Source organism: Lithobates pipiens, unplaced genomic scaffold (genome assembly GCF_037356315.1).
Source record: "Lithobates pipiens isolate NorthernLeopardFrog02 unplaced genomic scaffold, aLitPip1_a1.2 Scaffold_19, whole genome shotgun sequence".
Taxonomy (NCBI): Eukaryota; Metazoa; Chordata; class Amphibia; order Anura; family Ranidae; genus Lithobates; species Lithobates pipiens.
The window spans coordinates 37089193-37113253 of record NW_027507764.1 but is presented as its reverse complement, the minus strand read 5'-3'; the positions used below and the strand labels follow the sequence as shown (position 1 = coordinate 37113253).

General features: G+C 42.4%; 1 protein-coding gene across 2 annotated transcripts in view; it reads left to right on the top strand.

The window, feature by feature from the left end:
- VIPR1 (vasoactive intestinal peptide receptor 1) overlaps positions 1 to 24061 on the top strand; it is a 440205-nt gene that overhangs the window by 136208 nt on the left and 279936 nt on the right. For both annotated transcript variants that reach the window (XM_077490661.1, XM_077490660.1), the window contains exon 2: positions 19126 to 19222. In XM_077490661.1, coding sequence (XP_077346787.1) covers positions 19126 to 19222 — 97 coding nt within the window. The remainder of the gene's footprint in view (positions 1 to 19125; positions 19223 to 24061) is intronic.

The following is a 24061-nucleotide window of genomic DNA, read 5'->3' as shown; positions in this document are numbered from 1 at the left end:
TCAAACAGGCTTTTTACACAATGTGGAGGATTAACCCCTTGGGTTCCACAGTGAGTATAACAAGCATGCTTTACTGCATCTACAGACTGATTTTACTATTGTGGGTTTTGTAACACTTTGAAGCTGAGATCTCTTATGTTGCTTTTTTAGAGGAATGTAAAACTTCTTCGCCCGCTGCGGACGTGAGGTTATTCCAGGCTTGCTTTTCACATATGCCTTTACCTTGAAATCCTGCAAAACAATTCGCCTGTATGGAAACATGGCATTACAACTGCATTCTCATTGACTAAATTAAAGCCGTGGGTGGCATCGAGCTGGTAGCAAATGACTGCCAGTTACACGCCAACGCAAAGCGAGAGGCCGCCGGCTCTGAACAATCGCTGCCAAGGCAGCTGCTTGCGGCTGTCAGTCTGCGGTGACCTCTCTGTGTCAGGGAAAGAGGGGGGAAAAAAAAAGAGAGCAAATAGAACTAAATAATATTTGTATTTAAATGCTGCAGCGGAGGCTCTGAACGACGAACGATCGGAGTCTTTGATTGGTGTTGTAGAGCAAAGGGCAATGTAACCAGTGGAAATACAGCTGTATTTTTACAATGGATAGTGTCATTTCCAGAAGAGGGGGGCGGGGGAGGGTGTCTGCAGCTCCAGCCAACAAGCAGACACAATAAACGTCTATCGCCTTCCAGCAAACACTGCAGCGGTGCTAAAACAGGCAAGTCTCTTTTTTTAATGGGACCTGTGTTGTGTATATGCTCTTACCTTATTTGTGCACGCTTCCCTTTCCACCCCGAGACTCTCCATTATTCCCAGTATTTGGCAATCCGCAGTTTTCCCGAGTTATGCAAAGTTTTGTCTGTGGGCACTGGACCCTCTTAGCCTCATTAAAGTGGTGTTCCACAGAAAAAAAAAAAATGTATTAAAATTCCTAAAAAATAAATAAAAAATAAACATTTAGAATTTTTTTTTTAACTCGCCTCTAAATGCCTGTTGCCAGGGGGTCCCTCGTAGTCTGCCTCCTTCGGTGCCTGGGCTGGTGACATCACTTCCCCCTCGGCGCAGGAAGGTCTCAGCTCCGCCCCCTCCCTCCTGTCATCTGGGACACGTGACGGGTCCCAGATGATTGCACAGGCCAATCACGGTGCCGCTGGTGTATGCACAGTGGGTGCCTAGCTGTGGCTTCACAGTTAGAATGCCGGCGCTGTCGAGCAGAGGAGGGGGGGGGGGGATTAGCGGGGCTTCGTTTCTCCGCATCGCTGGACCCTGGGGCAGGTAAGTGTCCGATTTATTAAAAGTCAGCAGCTGCAGTATTTGTAGCTGCTGACTTTTAATTTAAATTTTTTTTTTAAGGGGGACTTCTCTTTAATGAGTCCCACGGGTCCTTTTAGACTAGACTTTTGGAGAGCCCTTCAGCTGCATCCTTTTTTGCTCTCTTTACCGCCTCCACAAAGTCTACACTCTCCTCCTCTCTTCCTTTGAGGGACCAGCCAAGGGGTTTTACCCTGCGTACTTTCCAAGTAATAACCAACCTATAGTCTCCTGATTACGCCCCCCCCCCCCGGAGGGTTACCGTCTGCCCTGCATTATGAAGTGGGAGGCTGACCTGAGCCGTACTTTTCCTCCTTAGCGGTAATCCCGAGTCTGGCTCAGGGTGAATTTTCAGTAGCAAAAGCGGTAACCCCCGGCAAAGTTACTTACCTTGTCCCCTGGATCCTGCGATGTCTCCCCACTGAGTGCGCAAGCCGCGTCCTCCGCTCGATCTATCACGGAGCCGAGCTCCGTTTCCCTGCGAGCGTTGTGCCGCGTGGGGACGGAACCCGGCGCCCAATTCAAAAAGTAAAAAACACATAATACACATACCCTGTAATCATACAGATTGCATTACTGTATCAAATAATTTCACATCCCTTTTGTCCCTAGTGGTTTGTCCAGTGTCCTGCATGCATTTTTATATTCTATATACTGTTCTTTCTGCCTGGAAACTGGAGATTGACCATAGCAACCAAAAAGTGTCCCTTTACGTCAAAAGCGGTTTTAGACCAGCTAGAAAAAATTGAGGGGTCAATGGATGGGGCCATGTATTGGATGTAATCTTGGATGAGAACCTTCTTCCCTCAGCCAGAACACTGGAGATGGGTTATGGATGGGTCTTTGAGCATGACAATGACCCAAAACATACCACCAAGGCAATAAAGAAGTGGCACAAGAAGAAACACATTAAGGTCATGGAGTGGCCTAGCCAGCCTGCAGACATTAATCCTATAGAAAATATATGGAGGGAGCTGAAACTTCAAGTTGCCAAAAGACAGCCAAGAAACCTTAAGGATTTACAGAAGATCTGTAAAGAAGAGTGGACCAAAATCCCCCTCTAAAGCCCCATAAACACTATCAGTTTTTCTGTTGAGTTTTTCCTTCAGATTTACCAAAACCATATAATATGAGGTCAAACCTTAGGAGTTTCAATTTGTATGCAACCAGGCAGGCCCTTACACTACATGGTTTTGGTAAACCTGAAGGAAAAACTCAACAGAAAAACTGATAGTGTGTATGGGGCTTTAGATGTGTGAAAACCTGGTCACAATATACAAGAAAAGTCTTACCTCTGTGCTTGGGGTGGAGGAACATGATGACCGGCACAGAGTCCTGACCTCAACCCGATAGAACGCGTTTGGGATGAATTAGAGCGCAGACTGCGAGCCAGGCCTTATTGTCCAATATCCGTGCTTGACCTCACAAATGTGCTTCTGGAAGAATGGTCAAACATTCCCATAGACAAACTCCTAAACCTTGTGGACGGCCTTCCCAGAAGAGTTGAAGCTGTTATAGCTGCAAAGGGTGGGCCAACTCAGTATTGAACCCTACAAACTAATGCCGCGTACACACGACCAGACTTTTCAACATCAAAAGTCCGACGGAACAATTCCGGCAGACCATTCGATCGTGTGTGGGCTGCAGCGGACTTTTGATTTGCAAAAGTCTGACAGACTTTAGAAATGGAACATGTTTCAAATTTTTCCGCCGGAACTCCGCTGGACCCAGTTCCGATGTAGAATTCTGCTCGTGTGTACTCTGTCAGAACTCCGTCAGAACTCCGTCGAAAGTCTGTCGGACCTTGTCCCTCGAAAAGTCCGGTCGTGTGTACGTGGCATAAGACTGAGATTCCATTAAAATTCATATGCGTGTAAAGGCAGGTGTCCCAATACTTTTGGTAATAGTGTCCCCTGGGAGGGGTTTTTGAGTGGGATTGCGGTTTGTTTTAAGAAAACCTATATATATTTTTTTTTTTATATTGAATTTATACTTTATATGGCAACCTTTTGTGTTGTAAAGAATTGGTGGTATAATATTTAATATGTTTTTGTTCCACCTACGTTGTGGACCCTATTGCTGATGTCCTTTTTTTTTTTGCCTACAATTTGTGCCCTTTCAATAAAAATATTGAAGCCAAAAAAAAAGGTCTAGTTATCAGCATCAGGTTCTTTATTGGCAGTCAAAATCGGATACATTGAGCGCTTAAGCTTCAGATCGATATCCAGAAGGTCTGAAGACCTTTTGCCAAAACCTGGGATGATTGCTGAAGATTGGGGACAGAGGGGGGGGCCAATAGAATTCTCGTTGTCTTTATGCCGCGTACACACGATCGGAATTCCGGCCAGAAAAAGACCGATGAGAGCTTTTTATCAGAAAATGCGACCGTGTGTAGGCTCCATCGGAATTTAGCTGTCCGAATTTCCGCCAGCCAAAAATCGATAGCATGTTCTCAATTTTCCCGACGGAAAAACTAAAAAAAATTCCGATCGTGTGTATGCAATTCCCACACGCCAAAAATCACGAATGCTCAGATTCAACTACGAGACAGAAGCTATTCGCTACTGGCTATTGAACTTCCTTTTTCTAGTCCCGTCGTATGTGTTGTATGTCACCGCGTTCTAAACTATAGGAATTTGGTGTGACCGTGTGTGTAGGTAAGACAGCTTGAGCCGAATTCCATCAGAATTCCATCGGGGAAAACCATCAGAGCTTTCTCCGACGAGAATTCCGATCGCGTGTACGCGGCATAAGCGACTCCTGCAGAACTTCCAGGATCAAAGACTACGGTGGCTGCAGTGATATCTTCTGGGGTTTTTTTTTTTTTTCTCGTCTAATTAGGCATCTGAGGAAATTAATTTTTGTGTAATTGCCTTCCGGTGTTTTTGTTTGACAAGCGGATATCGCCGAAACGCTTGTATTGATTTGGAGGAAAGTCAATAATATAATTTTTTTCGTACACAGCAAATATTTACCTTCCATGTGATCCCTGCAAAATGCCATGCCGGGACGGACTCTTCTCTGTTTGTCTTCTTGCAGCTATAAAAATGATGAGACTTCCATATTTCGTAACTTTCTGAATACCTTGTCTGGCGTGTGAATAACTGTAGTACTCGTATCTCAAATGAAACTTTTAGGTACAGGCAGATTTATTAAAGTCACGATTAATGTATAGTCCAAAACTTTTTGGTTTTCCTTTTGGATATTGTATGGAATAGCTAAAGCCCCGTGTTGGTTTTATTATTTTTTTCTTTTTTTCTTTTGTGTGTTCCATTTGGATAATTCCTTTAGCTTCAGTTACCTATTGTAACCAATTGCATGAGACATTTTTGAAGTCAACGGCGACATCACACGATCCTGGGAGAAGCCCCGCCCTTCCTCCACCACACAGCAGATAATTGACAGTCTCAGCTGTGCACATTTCCATATGAATACAGAGACTGTTTAGGGCATGTGTCCATTCCCTCCACTCAGGTCTCAGATTACACTCAGCTCTATGCTCTATGCTATGCTGGCAGGTGAGCTAGGCTGTTCTCACTCAGATTGCAGTGGTTTTCCGGTCTCCAGTGGTTCAACACATCTCCTAATTAAAGTGGTGTTGCCACCAAAAAAAAATAAAACGGTGTTTAAAAATCTTTAAAAAAATAAAAATAATTGGAAAAAAAAATTTTTTTACTCACCTCCAAATACCTGTTGCTAGGGGGTCCCTCGTAGTCTGTCTTCTTCCTTGCCCGGGCTGGTGACATCACTTCCCCTTGCGCCGCACAGTCATCTGGGACCTGGCACGTGTCCCAGATGACTGTGCAGCGTATCACGGGGGCCCTGCGCCGCTCGCGCGTGCACAGTGGGTGCCCGGCTGTGAAACCACAGCCGGATGCCCACAGTACGAATGACGGCGCCGTGAGCGGAGCGGGGAACGAGGGGGGGGGCTCCGCATTGCTGGACCCTGGGACAGGTAAGTGTCCGATTATCAAAAGTCAGCAGCTGCAGTATTTGTAGCTGCTGACTTTGAATTATTTTTTTTTTTTTAGGGGCACCCCACTTTAAAGTAGCTGTAAACCTCCAAAATAAAACCTGTCCTTCCTTAATTTGTAAGTGCCTCAATCCAAATCACCTAGTCAGTCTGCTCTTTCCTTCCTCTATCTGCATGAGTCACTTCTGAAATCAACGATGACACCAGACAATTCCGGGAGGACCCCTTGCCCCTCCTCCAGCACATAGCATATGATTGACAGCCTCTACTGTGCACGTTTCCTTATGAGACTGTTTAGAGAGTACATTCCCTCTACTCAGGTTTCAGTTTACACTCAGCTCTCTGCTTTGCAGTGTGTGATGCCCCCCACCCCCTGCCTTCTGAAGCTCAGCAATGCTGTGTAAATTCTGTACTTTGAACCATCATAGAGGGGAGAGGGATGCAGATCAACATGTATAAGTTAAGTAAGAGAAACGTTTTGATTGCTTGTCATCTGAAAGTTATTTGCATCACATCCCTTTTATTTTGGTAACCACCAAAGAAGGTGCAAGACACACAGAAACGTATATCAAAAATAATTTTATTTTAGAAAAGTTAAAATCAACAAAATATAATCCATCAAAATGAGAAACAGTTACAGAATGTGTATGCTGACAAAATTCTTTACATGTTTCACCACTGATTAGTAGCTTCCTCAGGAGGTTTACATTTGTCAAGCACTGTCTATAGCCAGGATGAGGCGGAGAGGTAAAAAGTCAGGAGGAAACCCAGAAGAAAGGATCATTTGGTGTCCCGTAGAGGGTGGTGTATATGTCAAAGAACACTCAAGCACTGAAGGATAATAGGAATTTTCTTTTTTTACCAAAAAAACCCGGGGGTGGGGGAAATAAATTAGGGACTTTAAATGTGCCACAAAGAGAACATGTATCAAAAAGTCAATAAAATATCCAACACTTTATTATACAATTAAAACAATCATTAAAAGCACATGAAACAATCACCATATATGGTTATATGTAGCTGATATATGTATATTAAAGTGGTTCTAAAGCAGAAGTTTGTTTTTTACCTAAGGGCTTTCTATGCATTAAAGTAAAAAAAACCTTCTGGATTAACCCCCCCCCCATACTTACCCAAGCCCCATCTCGGCGATCTACATCATGTCCGGCCCCTCCTCCTTCCCCCGCTGCCTTCTGGGACCTGTGTGTGTCCCAGAAGATGGGAGCCCCATTCAGAAAGCGCAGTGTGACTCGTGCATTCGCGGTAGGAAACCGGCTGGGATGTCCTGAAGGCTTCACTGCCGGTTTCCCTTTCTTGCAATGACGGCGCCTGCACCCGAAGCCGATGGACGAATCGGCTTGGGATACCGACATCTCGGAATCCCTGGACAGGGAGGTGTGCTTATAATAAGTTAGCAGCTATAGTATTTGGGACAGCTACAGTAAAGGGACATCTTTACTGGTTCTCTGAGTGACCCACTTCAGTTGAAACACTGATTGACATCTTCATCCAGACTCCTAATTGGATCTTTGCAGTGATCTATGACTTGACTAAACTGGATGACTCATCTCCTAATGAGCACTTCCAAAAGTCAAGATTCAATAGCTATCCAGGGAATGTCTTTGCATTCTAATCTTTAATGGATAAGGTCATCATAAATCTATTATTGCATTTATGTTCTACAGTAAAGATTTTGAAAAATTTGCGAACCTCTGAAATTCTGAATTTTCAATTCAGAAATGCTATTGAAGTCAATAGAAATCCAAACCAAGCAAAAAAGTGTGTATCACGAACAAATTATGTAAAATTATGTAAAATTGTGCAGAATGGTTTGGGAAGCTCCAAGCAGCCTAATGAATTCACAGGGCCAAAAAAACAGCCCGAGACACTTCCCTTACCAGGAATACTAAAATAGAAGGTTTGGACTTTTCGGCACTGGCAGTTAAAATAAGTGTTCCTAGGCAACAGTACAAGCAGATTTAAGGCCTTTGGTCCCTTTCTCATAGAGAATAGCCATTTAGGAGCCAAAACTGCCAAAATAACACTGAAATTGGTTTTAAGCTTGGGACATCTGAATTTATTAAATTTTGTCCAGATCTAATAGTATACAACTTTTGAGATCAACTCTTTGTTTTTTTTCAAAGAAATGGCAGCTCTTGGCAGGTAGGCTTTGCTTTTTCATCCCAAGACTACTATTTCAGGATTGTCCTCAATGATATCTTTGGTATAGAAAAAAAAAATACCCATGGGAAGTGCTCCTTTTTGAAATTGGACTTCAGTCTGCAAAACACTTCAAGCAACAAAAAGCAGCTCCTAAGAGAAGGTCTAACTAACTAGGGTTTCTCAACTAGGGTTCCTCCAGAGGTTTCTAGGGGTTCCTTGAGCAATTTCTGCTTTTACGGCAGCTGAAGACCCTTCATGTTACAACATGGAGGATATAGTGGGTTCAAAGTAACGCTCCAGCTACAATTTTTTTATTTTTTTTGTCTTAGCCCTTGTACACACAGTCGGAGATTCCGATGTAATGTGTCCGATCGGAGCGTTTTTTCGGATATTCCGACTGTGTGTGGTATGCATTGGACTGTTTCCGTCGGAATATCCGTCGGACCAAATTTTCCAACTTGCTGGAAATATTTTCCGACAAAATGCTCCGATCGGACATACTCCGATCATGTGTAGAGAATTCCGATCGGACAAAGTGCCACGCATGCTCAGATCAAATTCCTACATCAAAGCTATTGGCTACTAGCCTGAACGTAGTCCCGTCGTAACTAAATTACGTCATCACGTTCTGAACGATCGGATTTTCAAACAACTTCGTCCGACCGTGTGTATACAACAGTTTCGGACAGAATCCGTCGGACAAAATCCGACGGGCAAAATCCGACGGATTTGGTTGTGGGAATCTCCGATCGTGTGTACAAGGGCTTAGAGCAGCTTTCTGGACCAGAGTTCCATTAAACCCTAGGGTTCCTCCAGACTTTGCTAGGGGCTCCTTGAACAATGAGCGACCTCTGCCTCTCATATAAGCTACCACTGACACCAATGCTTTTTATAGCTATCTGTAAGGGTAGGAGCTAGAGATATAGTAATTGTTAGCAGAGGTTCCTTAAAGCGGAGGTCCACCCTAAAGTGGACCTTCCGCTCATCGGAACCCTCCCCCCCTCTGGTGCCACAATTGGCACCTTTCAGGGGAGAGGGGGGTGCAGATACCTGTACTGTACAGGTATCTGCACCCACTTCCGGGATAGCTCTCTGCGGAAAGGGGCGCATGCGCAGTAGGGAACCGGGAAATGAAGCCGAAAGGCTCCATTTCCCGATTCCCATACCCAAGATGGCGGCAGCACCCGAGAGACGATCGAGAGATCGGCTTCGGGTGCCGACATAGCGGGGGCACTGGACAGGTAAGTGTCACTATTTTAAAAGTCAGTGCAGTATTTGTAGCTGCTGGCTTTTTAAAAAAAAAAAAACGCGGAGTCCCGGCGGACTCCCGCTTTAAGATCAAAAATGTATCTTTTATGGGTTCCTCAATGTTAAAAGGTTGGAAAAGGTGGCCTTCAGAGGTTCTTTCTCAGAAGTTGAGAAAACATGTTGAGTGTTGGAGACTTTTAATTGTTTCCTGTGTCTCACGCTGCAGAGAATTACTACCTGTTCTGGTGACCATTGTGATTGGGAGGGGAAAGTGAAAACATTCTCTACAAAAGATTTACATGGTACAATATGATTTTTTTTTCCTAATACTGTACAGTAGTGTAGGTCAGGTTTTCTCAACCAGGGTTCCGTGGAACCCTAGAGTTCTTCCACAGATTTCTAGGGGATTCGTGGAGCAATGAACAATTTCTGCCTCTCAGATAATTCCCACTGACACCATTGATCTTTTCAGCTATCTGTAAGGGGTACATTCTTCCCTATGACCATAAGTATAAGGAGCATTCTTCCCACTGACCATCACACCAATGTATAATACGTTGTAGATCTAGTAATTTTTAGCAGAGATTTCCTGAGACTGGAAAGTTTTTTAAACTGTTCCTCTGTGATGAAAAGGTTGAGAAAGGCTGGTCTAGGTTTTAATTGCTTTTTTTTTACCCATCGTAGATATTTATCCTTCCTGTCCATTTAATGGGCATAAGACCGGGCAGGAAGTGAGGGCAAAAAGAGCAAATCTCCCCAGCAATGACACAAATCGTAATAGAAAAAAAAATAAAAATAAAAAAAAATGGAGGTACAGGAGAAAACGGGAAAACCAAATGTGTATTAAGACTATATTTAGTCAAAAATGTTAAAAGGTCAAGCCAACTGTTTCCAAGTGTTTTAAAGGGCCTCTTTTACCTTGGCTTAAAACTGCAGGTGAAAATCTGGATCATGCCATGCTTGAATGGGTTAATTTTATAAACATTAAAACCACAATATTAAGAGCAGGCTCCAGAAGCTGACTGCAAAGCTGGAGACCATCCAATTTTAAGTCTTGATGAAACAAGTTGGCTTGCCCATTCGTCATTCTATGATTAAATAAACTCCTCATGGTCGCTGAGGCTGGGTTCTTTCCTAATACCGATGCGGCTCCCAGCAGGGGTCCTGTGCGTCCCCCGTTCACCATTTCAGGTCTGATTTCAGCCCAAATTTTTGGCTGAATGCGGACCTGAAACGGACCAAAAGACACACAGGGCTTCTGTGCTAATTCGCACCGGAGATATGTGAACCGGCTCCATAGAGAGCCGGTCAAAATCTCCTGCTATTGTGAATTAGATGCGGAGAACCCGCATACAATTCTTAATGGTGTGAACCAGCCTAAACGATGCTCTGGTGCTCCTGATTCTCCTGTACCTCCTGGATTTTACCTGAAGCATCCCCTAGAGGACTCTTCATGTTGGTGAGCTGTCAACCACGGTCTTTGTGCTCTTCAATACAGTTTCTAACTGGACTGTGAGTTCAATCTATCTTTGGATCCACCATCTCTTAGCTCCATCTCTCGCCAATACAAACCTAAGGGAGGGTCTAACCTAAGGGAGGGTCTAACCCGGGGGTTTTCAACCAGGGTTCTTCCAGAGGTTGCTAGGGGTTCCTTGAGCAATAAGCAATTTTTGCCTCTCTGTCAGGAACCATGAAACAGACAGAGACAGAAGTACAATCAAATCACACTTGTTTATTAATAAAAATAAAAAGGTAAATTGGAAAAATCGTAGTCAAGCAAGCCAGAGTCCAGTAGCCAGTTCGGGTAGTCAGCCAGTCCAATGTTCATAAACCAGATCGGGTAATCAGCCAGTTCAGACGTCAGGGATCCAAGGTGAGCAACTGCAAGCAGGATGGAAGCCAGGTGGGATGTCAGCAAGCCAGTCTTGAAACAACAGCAGGAGATAGTTCTTAGTGATGTGACCAAACGTGAAGGCAAAGGAGAAATGAGCTGGAAGACTTTAAATATGCAGGCCAGACAAGCATCATCGGGAACAGCTGGTAACTGTGGAGAGAGAAGAGAGCTGGCAATTAGCCGACAGCTGAGCGGCCAGCCCAGAGGAGGAAGGGCTAAGCCAGCCCTGACACTCTAAGATAAGTCCCCAGTGACATCACTGTCTTTTTGGTTGTTAGGGGGATTATTCTTCCCAATGACTTCAAGTGTAAGGAGCATTTTTCTTCATCCAGGGTTCCATGGAACACTTGGGTTCCTCAAGAAGTTGAGCAGTGAGAAGTTTCTGCCTCTCAGATAGCTTTCGACTGACACAATTCTTCTTTTTATCTACCTGTAAGATTGTAATTCTTCCCAATGACCACAAGTGTAAGGAGCATTCTTCCCACTGGCCATCACACGAATGTATCATAATTTGTAGATATAGTAATTTTTATGAGGGGGTTCCCTGAGACCAGAAAGTTATCTGAAGGGTGCCTCTGTGTAAAAAAAGGTTTGCAAAAGGTTAGTCTAACCCATCCCTACCCTATATAGAAAAAAAAAAATTTCTATCAAGCCAGCGGGGAAAGTGTTTTACTGGCCATCTACCCCGCACCTCTGTCAAAGTCGATACGCTCCACGTTGACTTGAAAATCAGAAACGTAATGGCTTTGCTGTCTTGCTGTGCCTTGCCAAGCACCACCATTTCACCTCCACGCACATTTTCCAGTAACTCAATATTTCTCCGCATGCAAACTGTTTATATTGACAGATATGCAGGGATCAGGCAGGTCCCAGCTTGTCCACTTATCGTTATTGAACAAGCAATAAGAAACATTCTTTATATTGTATGAAAATGCGGACTAGAGAAGACGGCATGTACTCTGTGTTTATAGTCGGCCAAACTAATTGCTTTGTGTGCAAACAAATTAGAGACAGAGATTATCTGTGGTATTTATAAGTCGCCCTTAGAGCCCACAATGTTTAAAGCTTGAAGATCTATCCCAACTGTATTTGCTGATGATAAAAAAAAAAAAAAAAGGTCTGTTTTGAAGTGTGTTTATGGCTACAGCTAGTATGGGCCTAATTTACTAAAGGTTAAAGTGTAACCTTAGGAAAGATCAAAAATGACATATAGGATGCAATCTTGTCAGGGACATTAGCATAGCTTCTCCCCTTCGACATTTTATTACATGGCGTTCTTGCTGGTAGAAAGTTTTTTTTCTTCACTTCCCGTAATAGGATAACAACACTGTTTGTTCTGCAGTGAAATTGCAGACCAGCGTTGTCACCCTGTGCACAGAGTGGTCTTGGGTGGACATGTTTTAAATGGAGTTTAACCGCTTTACTACTGCGCTATAGCCATTAAACGGCTACAGCGCTGTACTATTGTTCTAGGAGGGCGTCCATAGACATCCTCCCATGAACCCAGCCCCCTGCACGCCCCCCCCCCCCACGGGCCATGCAACGGGCATGCTCTGTGACCGCTGTGTTTTTTGGACACAGCCCATTACAGCGGCCCTTTACCTTGGGATCAGCTGTGTCCAATCCCAGCTGATCACGTGTAAACCAATCTGCCATATTTGACCTGCAGCTACAGGCATCATCCCGGTACTGTTGTTTTTTCAGGAGGCTATCGGCTTTTTTTTTTTGTAAAAGCCATCTTAGCGGCTAATTAGCCACTGGATTGCTTTTACAGGTGGCGGGAGAGTTTCGAGCCCCCTTCCTCCTGCCTACTGGTGCCTCTTTGCAAAATCTCTTTCCCACCAGAGATCCTGGAACTAATGCTGATGGTTCAGCTGGCTTACCACAGAGCCCATGGAGGACCAGAAAGGATCTCCGATGAGCTCTGTGGTATAGGACAGTGGTTCTCAACCCTGTCCTCCAAGTAGCCCCAACAGGCCACGTTTCGGGAAATTCTCTTGGCTATAATAGCTGTCAAAAATACCAAGCCATTGACTCTGATTTAAAGCACCTGTGCAAGATAAAGGAAAAAATGCAAACTTGGCCTGTTGGGGGTACTTGAGGACAGGGTTGAGAACTACTGGGTTAGGAAACCAGAGACTAGGTTTTTCGGAAGTAAACCGCGCCATTTGTAAATCTTGAAAACATTTGATCACACCGATCTTGGTGTGACCATATGATTTTAGGGCAGAAGAGACATCTGGGGGTCTAACAGACCCCATTTCTCTCCATAAAGTGCACCTGTCACTGCCTATTACTGTCACAAGTGATGTTTTTACATTCCTTTTGTTTGTCAACACAGGGCTCTGGGCTGTGATTGACACAGCCGATCAGCAGGTCTAAGCCATGAATCATTGGCTGAAACCCACCATGTTTTAAAGCACATGTGCAAGATAAAGGAAAACCTGCAAACATGGCCTGTTGGGGGTACTTGAGGACAGGGGTGAGAACCACTGGTTTAGGAAATCGGAGAATAGGTTTCCCCCTGGAAGTAAACGGCGCCATTTGTAAATCTTGAAAACATTTGATCACACCGATCTTGGTGTGACCAGATGCTTTTAGGGCAGAAGAGACATCGGGGGGTCTAACAGACCCCAGTTCTCTCCATAAAGTTTACCTGTCACTGCCTATTGCCGTCACAAGTGATGTTTTCACATTCCTTTTGTTTGTCAACACAGGGCTCTGGGCTGTGATTGACACAGCCGGATCAGCAGGTCTAAGCCATGAATCATTGGCTGAAACCTGTTGACAAAATCCCGCTCTCTGTCCAATCACAGTGGGAGTCGGCCGTGGAGGGGCGTGCCTCCCCATATTTGACATTTCTGGAGGGGGGGGGGGGGCATTCTGTACCTCATCTGTGTATCACCTCCAGGTAGCCATTTTTGCTTTTACAGAAAATTACAGTGCTGCAGATTGAAAATGAAAGGTTTAATAAAATTAAAAAGAGGAAATTGGGAGGAAGGCATCAATAAGAGACCCTCATTTGGTAGACCATGTAGGTCTGGTACCTCATCCTAATCAATGATATGCAAAATAATGGACGCTAACAAACGAAATATAAGGACTATAACGGTACCCAATTTATGTAAAAAGTATCAAACAATATTTATGATTTGATACAAATTGCACATGTATACACATCAAAAAAAACATACAAAACACACAAAGGCTCCATGCACACTGAAGCTCAAAAAAGCTATTTCTGGACGCCAGATTGCTGGCAGAAAACGCTGGTTGAAAAACCTGCTTTTAACAGCGTTTTATACTAGCGTTAATGAGCGTTAATGAGCGTTTTACAGCGTTAGCGTTAATGGGCGTTTTTTATAAAAATACACAGAGGACACTCCAAAAATCCCACAATGTATTGAAAAATAGAATGCCGAACACTAATGAACGAGCGTTAATGAGCGTTAATGAGCGTTTGTCGTTTTTTGCCGCTGAAAAACGGCACTTTGAACGCGAATTTCTGGCGTTCAGAAAAAAGCCCATAAACTCCACTGCTCATTAAAGCTGAAAAACGTCCATGTGTGCATGGACACATAGGCTAACATAGAGTGGAGTTTATGGGCTTTTACAAAAAACGCCCAAACTCCAATAAACTGCAGTTTATCAGCTTCAGTGTGCATGGAGCCAAAAGCTGCACATAAAACATAACCAAAACCATCTAGTACTCCTTGAATACAGATTCTTGGTGGCTCCCCTATAGTAGAGCACAGTGAGTTGCTGTAATTCTGACGCAGTTTGCGTTTCGTAGGAGAGATAACCCGCTTCTTCAGGAAGAGTTTCAGCAAGATCACTCAACGGCTTAATAGTCAAAAACATCAAAATAGAAACGCATTGAATGTTCCTCCTTCAAATGGTCATTGTCACCCATATAATGTCACAGGGCGGTCCTCCTCGTTTTCCAAGCTAGTCGTTAGTTCCAACGTAATTGGGACTAGGTATCCATAGTCAAATCATATGGTGTGATATAAAAGGTATTATTTCGGGTAGGTAAAGCGGACCCCATCATGTCGTTCCTCAGATCAGCGTGGAGTAAGATATGACTTTCGGTTAAAACTGTATGTCCTATATTTTTTATTTTTTTATTAATACGTTTTTTCTAGGGCTGTGAAAATTAAAGATTAATTCCTCGATTAATCGTAAAATTTTTTGATCGATCAAAATTCTTTTGACCGGTACTCACCTCTCCGCCAACTTCCCGGGTGTTCAGGGAGTTCCACCAGAGATCTGGTGACGTCACCGGACTCCCCCCCCCCCCCCCCCTTCCCCAAGTGCCTTCGTCGGCTAACGAAGGGAAGGAGGGAGGAGTCTGTTGACGTTTCTGATTGAACGTAACGTGTACAGGGAGGAGCTACGCATGACGCCACCCGCTGCTGTCCTACGGAACTAACACGATCGTCGGCTTTACATGCCGTGTTTTTATCATCTTTATGTGAGTAGTTTGTGTTTGAACACAAAAATTTCATCTTATACTTAAGCGGTGAGCACTGAGATCTTTTCTTTCTACCCATGACCTGAGATTGTGAGAGAAGTTTATGGTCCGTGTTAACCCTTTTGATACCCGCTTGCATGACCACCTGTTTGCACAGGGGTCCATGCCATAAGGTGAGAGTGATTAGTTAGACCGGAGGTGGAGGGATTGTCGCGCTACCGTGGGAAAAAAAAATAAAAAATGACCTACGTCAGTGCTACAGTTTGAATTTAAAACGTATTTGTGTGAACTGTGAAGTTAAGTCATGGATTGTGGAAACTAACTAGTGTCAGGTGATTGTATATAGTGTATACCACATTTACCACTGACTTATGCAGAGTTGCAATGCAAGGAGATTAGCTAAAAGTAGTTGGATCTCTATGTGCGTTATAATTAATCGAAATTAGTCGATTAATCGATTTAAAAAAAATCGATTAATCGAACACAAAATTTTTAATCAGTAACAGCCCTAGTTTTTTTCCAAACAGAAGTGTAGTTTGCCTTTTAAGTGTGGATGTGAAAGAAAAACAAACAAAAAAAAAAAAATTAAAATAGAAAAAAATCTTGCATGGCCATTTGATGCCGCCTTTCATGTGTCACCTTTTCAGGTTCTATTATTCTCTCTACGCCTTTTTCCTTTCAATATTCTGTCTGCCCGTCTTGCAGTGACAGGATTAGTAATATGTTGCTGGCTGTGTTGAGATTTTCTTGGCATCTTGTATTGTTTGAGTAGTGAATAATTTATTCCATCTATTGTAACCTGAAGATTCTCCCAGAGGGTGAAGGACTCGGTTCACCGTTCCACATGGGAGAAGAATCATATCTTGGGCTTGAGCACGATGCTGAGGACATCAGCCTGGTCTTAGCGATGATGTCCACCTAGCCTAGTCTTGGGTATTAACCATTACGGAGTACGATGACATCGGATGTTCTTCTGTTCTACTCAAAGGAGCTGGTTTTCCAGTTCGGGTCAGATGTCCCTTTGGGCCTCGATTTGCTGTTGTCACCTTTTGCACAATGCAAACCCCTCATTAATAAAAGATCGAATGCACATCGCTGAGAGCGGCAAGGTGTCACCTCTGCTGTGTACAAAGGTTAGAGCACAACATTCTTTTAAAAAAATAAAAAATAAATTACATTATTATTTTTTATTTTGGAAAAGATTTTTTTTATTTTTGGACAAAGTTTGGAATGGTTACATCCAAAGGCACAAAGGTTAGAGCACAACCTTCTTTAAAAAAATAAAAATAAATTACATTTTTATTTTTTATTTTAGAAAAGGTTTTTTATTTTTGGAAAAGATTTTTTTTATTTTTGGACAAAGTTTGGAATGGTTACATCCAAAGGCACAAAGTTTAGAGCACAACCTTCTTTAAAAAAAAAAAAAAAAAAAAAATTACATTTTTATTTTTTATTTTTGGAAAAGGTTTTTTATTTTTGGACAAAGTTTGGAATGGTTACATCCCAAGGCACAAAGGTTAGAGCACAACCTTCTTTAAAAAAAATAAAAATAAATTACATTTTTATTTTTTATTTTAGAAAAGGTTTTTTATTTTTGTAAAAGGTTTTTTATTTTTGGACACAGTTTGGAATGGTTACATCCAAAGGCACAAAGGTTAGAGCACAACCTTTTAAAAAAAAAAAAAAATTACATTTTTATTTTGGAAAAGGTTTTTTATTTTTGGACAAAGTTTGGAATAGTTACATCCAAAGGCACAAAGGGTAGAGCACAACCTTTTAAAAAAAAAAAAAATTACATTTTTATTTTTTATTTTAGAAAAGGTTTTTTATTTTTGGAAAAGGTTTTTTTTATTTTTGGACACAGTTTGGAATGGTTACATCCAAAGGCACAAAGGTTAGAGCACAACCTTTTAAAAAAAAAAAAAAATTACATTTTTATTTTGGAAAAGGTTTTTTATTTTTGAACAAAGTTTGGAATGGTTACATCCAAAGGCACAAAGGTTAGAGCACAACCTTTTTAAAAAAAAAAAAAATTAAATTTTTATTTTTTATTTTGGAAAAAGTTTTTTATTTTTGGAAAAGGTTTTTTTATTTTTGGACAAAGTTTGGAATGGTTACATCCAAAGGCACAAAGGTTAGAGCACAACCTTCCTTTTTAAAAAAATTAAATTACATTTTTTTTTATTTTGGAATTTTTTTTTATTTTTTGGACAAAGTTTGGAATGTTACATCCAAAGGCACAATATAAAAAAAAAAAAAAAAAAAAAAAAAGAACATGGCGGAGACCCCAAATGAATATGAAAATATATAGGAACTACATCTTTGTGGTGGGAATTTTTAGGCACCAATGTATACCAACTTTTCTGACCCAAACTATATATTATATAGGGAAAACCTTCAATTTTTATCTTTATAAAAAACAATCACTTTAATATCGGATACTTTCACGCCCTTCCTGCCCAGGACAATTTTTCAAATTTCATCGCTGTCACGTTTTGAATGACAATTGCGCGGTCATACAACACCTATATGACATTTTTTATAATTTTTTTTTTCACACGTATATAGAGCTTTCTTTTGGTGCCATTAATCACCGCTAGGGGTTTTTTTTTTTATTATTATTGCGAAATAAACAAAAAAATACTGTAAATTAAAAAAAAATATATGTTTTCTTTGTTTCTTTCTTCATAAATTTAGTCCAACATATATTCTGCTACATTGCTTTCCAAATCAGTGTATATTATTTAGTCTTTAGGAAGGTTAGAGTCCATAAACTATGGGATATATATAGAGCATCTCAAAATCAATCATTCCTGATGTATTGATCTAATTTCATGAGGCACAAAAACACCAGGACAGTACAAATATCCCCTAAATAAGACTTTTTTTGGAAGGTAGACAGTCCAAGGTATATAGCAAGAGGCATGTCGATGTTTTTTTTTTTTTTTTTTTTGTAAGTTGTAATTGATTGTCACAATTTTTTGGAAAATGAAGAAATGTAAAAATAAAAAAAGTCACATTTTAATTTTTTTTTTTTTACGTACTTTCACCAGTGCATTACATTGATCATATATCATAATATAACTGGTGTAGCAGTGATCAGGGACACTGGTGACAATATTTAAAAAATAATAATAATAATCTTTTTTCCATTTTTCTTTTTTTTTTTTAATTATCATTACATTTTTTTTATTATTATTTTTTTTTAACATACAGTGACCAGGGCAATACAGTGCTACCATGGTAACATCTTACTACTCTGGGAAGGTGATTTTTACACACCATGATAAGCAACCACTTTTTTTTTTTTTATGAAAACTATTCATTCAGTGTTTACTATTGTGATTAGGTGTGATTGGCAACAGCTAATCACATGGTACAGATGGGCCGTGATTGGCCCTGTACCATGTGTTCATATCTGGAACACCAGGTGGCTTCTGCTGCTAGTCACTTCCGTTTCTGGCCTAACATCACCTCTGGTTCCAACCTAACTTCACTTCCGGCTGCCACATAACCATTCCCGTTGCGTTTCGTCCCTTGCAACTTCGTCATAGGGGTGGTCTGACGAAGTCACAAGGACGAAATGCATTCCGGTGGGGCTATACGGCAATGGGAAGTGACGTCCGATCAGAACCGGAAGTGCCGCGGTGGAGGCCACCGAGCGTTCCAGGGTGTGGTGAGAGATTGAGGAGATCCTGACGTGGTGTTGTGATTAAAATGGTATTTCTATATACCTGACGAAGACCAGCTAGCTATAATTACGGCAATTACCACACTTATGAAACCCGCTTTGATTTTTTGATTTTTTTTCCAGAATGCTGGATTTTGTGATTATTATTATTAGTTTTTTATTATTGTTTTATAGTGTGTGATTGTGTTGGGACATTAGAGTGTGAGCTCCTGTGGTGCAGTGCTGTAGAATAGTTCAAAGCTTTATAAATGAATCATGTATGTAAAGTTCATTTTACATTATCTTCATTGATTAGCCTGCAGTGTATGTGGTTGGCTAGTATAACCTTCCTCTTCTAGTCTAGCTCTGTCTGACATATATTCTCTCTTTTTCATGCAGATACTTTGCGTTCCGGAGGAATGTTCTATTATGTACCAGATTGAACTCAAGCATGAAGAATGCGTCAACCATGAGGACTATTTCAATGATACTGCAGGTAAGACCAAAACATTCCTCATCTCCCTTTATAAAAAAAGCATCCCAGAGCATTTGTTAGCGCTAAACCTTCCTTAGTAGATTTTTTTGTGGTATAGGAGCACTGAACCTTTACGGTGATTTGTTGCAACGCTTTATGTAGCGTGCAGTTCCTGGAGCGGAGGCTGTTCACCAACCACCGTGGTGTCCTGCTGGACCCTTGGAGAAGATTACTCCAAAAATTTAAGAGAGCTACACTAGTTGACACGGTCTTGGATGGTCTTGGACGGTCTTGGACGATCTTGGACGATCTTGGACGGTCTTGGACGGTCTTGGACGATCTTGGACGGTCTTGGACGGTCTTGGACGGTCTTGGACGGTCTTAGACAGTCTTGGACGGTCTTAGACAGTCTTGGACGGTCTTGGACGGTCTTAGACAGTCTTGGACGGTCTTGGACGGTCTTGGACGGTCTTAGACGGTCTTGGACGGTCTTGGACGGTCTTGGACGGTCTTGGACGGTCTTGGACGGTCTTGGACGGTCTTAGACGGTCTTAGACGGTCTTGGACGGTCTTGGACGGTCTTGGACGGTCTTGGACGGTCTTAGACGGTCTTGGACGGTCTTGGACGGTCTTGGACGATCTTGGACGGTCTTAGACGGTCTTGGACGGTCTTGGACGGTCTTGGACGGTCATGGACGGTCTTGGACGGTCTTGGACGGTCTTGGACGGTCTTGGACGGTCTTAGACGGTCTTGGACGAGGGATACTGTCTTGGACTGTAAGTTGGAACCCAAGTACAGATCATGCAGGTGCTTGGACAAGGGCAGCCTGTCAAGGACAGTATCTTCTACCCTATGGTTATTGCTCCACTGGCCCTGATGAAGGGGGAGTGTTAAGCTCCCAAAACACAATGTGTACTAATTGCTGGAGGCAAGCTTACCAGATGTTCAGGGACCCATCCTTGGTTGTTCATTAGGTTTGGCTTCTGTATGGAGTGCCTGGTGGCCATTTGTAGCATTTGGTACGCTACCCTATGGTTACTGCTCTACAAGCCCTGATAAGGGGGGTTGTTAAGCCCCCAAAAGATGATGTCTTTTGTTGCAGAATAAAACCTTTTATGAACTCTACAAACTAACGTGGCACTTCTATGTTTTCAATATTTTGAGTAATCTCCTCCAAGAGTCCAGCAGGACACCACAGTGGTTGGTTGGATGGTGGTTGGATATGATGAGTACTAAGTACTAGAGAGACTCTACCCCCCCCCCCCCCCCCTGTATGTTAAGTACTAGAATGCCCAGGGACCCATCCTTGGTTGTTGATTGAGTTTGGCTTCTGTATGGAGTCGGGGAGTGGACTCTTGGTATGGGTTGTGGATAGAGTGCCTGGAGTCTAATGGTGGCCATAAGTGCCATTAGATGTGATGCCTAAAGGGAATTGGGTTGTGACTCTCCAGATAATCCAGGAGGATGGCCGGGGGGCTCAGCCCAATGTTAATGGGCCATTGCAAGAACTTTTGAGGTCTCCTGAATATTTGCTGGAATTCAACAAGCCAAATTATGTTGGCTACCATTGGCTTTTGTATGGAGTTGTCTCTTAATGTGGATTGTGGCTGGAGTGCCTGGAGTCTGAAAAGGGCATGTTGGCCATTAGTACCATTAAATGTGCTGGCTCTGTGTTTGCTGCTAAATTTAAAAAAATATAAAATAAGCAAAAAAAATCTGATTAGCTGGTTAGTCTGTTAAAAGAGAAGTATGTTTTTATTAATTTTTTAAAATCATACTTGGATATACATTTTTTATATATACTTAAGCAGATGCAGCTCTGGTCCCCCACTGCCTCTAAAGGTGAGAACTGAGTGATCAAACACTTCTGATCGCTCAGTTCTCAGAGCTAACAACTTCCTATGTTCTGTGCCTGTGCTGTTATCAGTTACATTGTTTGCAGTTATCTCCGAGGACTACAGAACCCCATCCTCTCTTTATCATGGAGCTGAGGAGGGGGAGAGATGTTTTGTAGGCCTACATACTTCCTCACCTAGGGTGACAAAGCTGGCTCTCCATAGATATACTTTAGTGAGTGTTGTCACCAGAGGCGTACCTGGAACCTTCAGGGCCTCGGGGCAAGAAACCCTGTAGGGTTCCAATGACCACCCTAACTTGTGATAGGTCGTCAGAAAATTATATGTGTAATTTATGCTTTTAGAATGCCTGACGGTGCTCCCTGAATGTTGGGCCTTTGTATGTGGCCAGGCTGTAAAAGTCTCACAAATGTGGTATCGCCAAACTCAGGAGGAGTAGTAGAATGTATTTTTTTGGGATGTAGTTGCAAGTATGCATATGCTGTGTGTGAGAAATTATCTGTTAATATGACAATTTTGTGGAGAAAAAAATCCTTATTTTGCAAAGAAATGTGGCAAAAAAATGACAACATGAAAAAACTCACCATGCCTCTTACTAAATACCTTGGACTGTCTACTTTCCAACAAAGGGGTAATTTTGGGGGTATTTGTACTGTCCTCGCTTGTTCGTGTGATCAATTTTCAGTGATTGACACCATAGCTTATGGACTCTCTAACTTTCACACAAAAACCAAATAATATACACCGACTTGGGTTATTTTTAGCAAAGAAAATTTTGCCCAAATTTTATGTCGAAAAATTACTAATTTGCAAAATTTTATAACAAACAAAAAAAAAATGTTTTTATTTATTTTTTTACATAATTGTCAGTCTTTTTTTAATTACAGCGCGAAAAATAAAAAACCCAGAGGTGATTAAATACCACCAAAAAAAAAAAAAAAAAGCTCTATTTGTGTGAAAAAAAAAGACAAAAATGTCATATGGGTACCGTGTAGCATGACTGAGTAATTGTCATTTAAAGTGTGACATTACTAAAAGTGGGCAAGTGGTTAAAAATGTATACATAAAATAAATAAAAAAAATCAGGTAAGTGATTTGGCACATCACTCAATTTGCCTTGGTGTGCTCGATGGGGGGTCTTTAGACCATACAATTTTTGGACGGCAAGGACAGATGTGAATGGAAGCTGAATTGTATATTGCTGCTATATAATTTCAGAAAATTATTATTTATGTAGTATTTAGGATGTACGAAGGGGCCCCCCCTTCCGGGCCCTCCCCAGTGTGAAGTGATCAGCAGGCAGTAAAGTTATTCACACCAACTTTTCACAGTTCCACTTCACAGCACTAAATTTCCCAGGAGGGCCACGCTCCCAGCCACGGCCACTTTATCTTAATTGTTCTGTGCTAAACTGGAAACCGCATATTCATCATTTGTGTTATCTTAACAAGGTCTTCAGCTTAGGCAAACCCAACCCCCCCTCCCCCCCCCCCCCCCCCACCGACAGCGTGATTGATTGGTTTTTGCCCAACCATTTTGGTTGAAAATGCATTAATCTTTACTTTTTTTTTCCTTCTTTGTCTAATTTAATGATCCCCAATCCATTAGCCTTCCACTGGCTGTGGACTGTGCTTGTTTTATTTAGACTTGTGCTGTTTTTTTCCGTTCTCAACTCAACGAAATTCAAGCAATACGTTAATTCGGAAGTATTCGAATTAACGAAAACCCGTTTAGCAAATTTTAGAAAATTCGAAAATCCGAAAATAAGAATGAAAAATCCTAAAAATTCAAGAGAACGAAAAATTCGAAAATCCGTAACTAATTAATAATTACTATTAAATTATAGGTATTGGAATTTCTTTTCAAACTTGGCTGTTGGTGAACGTAACAAATTTGAATTTATCCGAAGTTCCGAATGATCCGAAATAACAAATGCCGCATCTAAATGAATGGAACGCAACAAATTAAAAATAATTAACCACTTGCCGCCCGCCCATTGTCAAATGACGGCGGCAAAGTGGTTTCAAAATCCTGACTGGACGTCATAGACCGTCCTCAGGATTTTGAGCTGCTGTGGCGATCGTTGTTGCGGGGTGTCAGACTGACACCCCGCAACAACGATCGCCACAGCAGCTCAAAATCCTGAGGACGGTCTATGACGATCTCGGTAAAGAGTCTCCGACGGAGACTCTTTACCACGTGATCAGCCATGTCCAATCACAGCTGATCACAGTGTAAATAGGAAGAGCCGGTGATCGGCTTTTCCTCACTCACGTCTGTCAGACGTGAGTAGAAGAGAGCCGATCGGCTGCTCCTCTGAGAGGGGGAGTCTGTGCTGATTGATTATCAGCGCAGCCCCCCCCCCCGAGGATGCCCACACTGGACCACCAAGGACGCCACCAGACCACCAGGGATGCCCAGCAGCAGGTATGCCACCCTGGACCACCAGGGATGCCAGTAAGTGCCCACAATGGATGCCAGTCAGTGCCCACAATGGATGCCAATCAGAGCCCACAATGGGCATCACTGATTGGCATGCATTATTGTTTGGCACTTATTGGCATCCATCGGTACAATACAATGCCGCCTATCAGTGCCCATCTGTGCCAACTATCAGTGCCCATCTGTGCCCATCCGTGCCAACTATCAGTGCCCATCCGTGCCAACTATCAGTGCCCATCCATGCCGCCTATCAGTGCCCATCCATGCCCATTCGTGCTGCCTATCCATGCCCATTCGTGCCGCCTATCCATGCCCATTCATGCCGCCTATCCATGCCAATCCATGCCAGCTATCCATGCCAATCCTTGCCAGCTATCAGTGACAATTTGTGCCACCTATCAGTGTCCATCCGTGTCGCCCATCAGTGCCACCTATCAGTGCCCATTAGTGCCGCCTATCAGTGCCACATATCAGTGCCCGTCAATGCCACCTCATCAGTGCCGTCTTATCAGTGCCCAACAGTGCCGCCCCACCAGTGCCCATCAGTGAAGGAGAAAACAT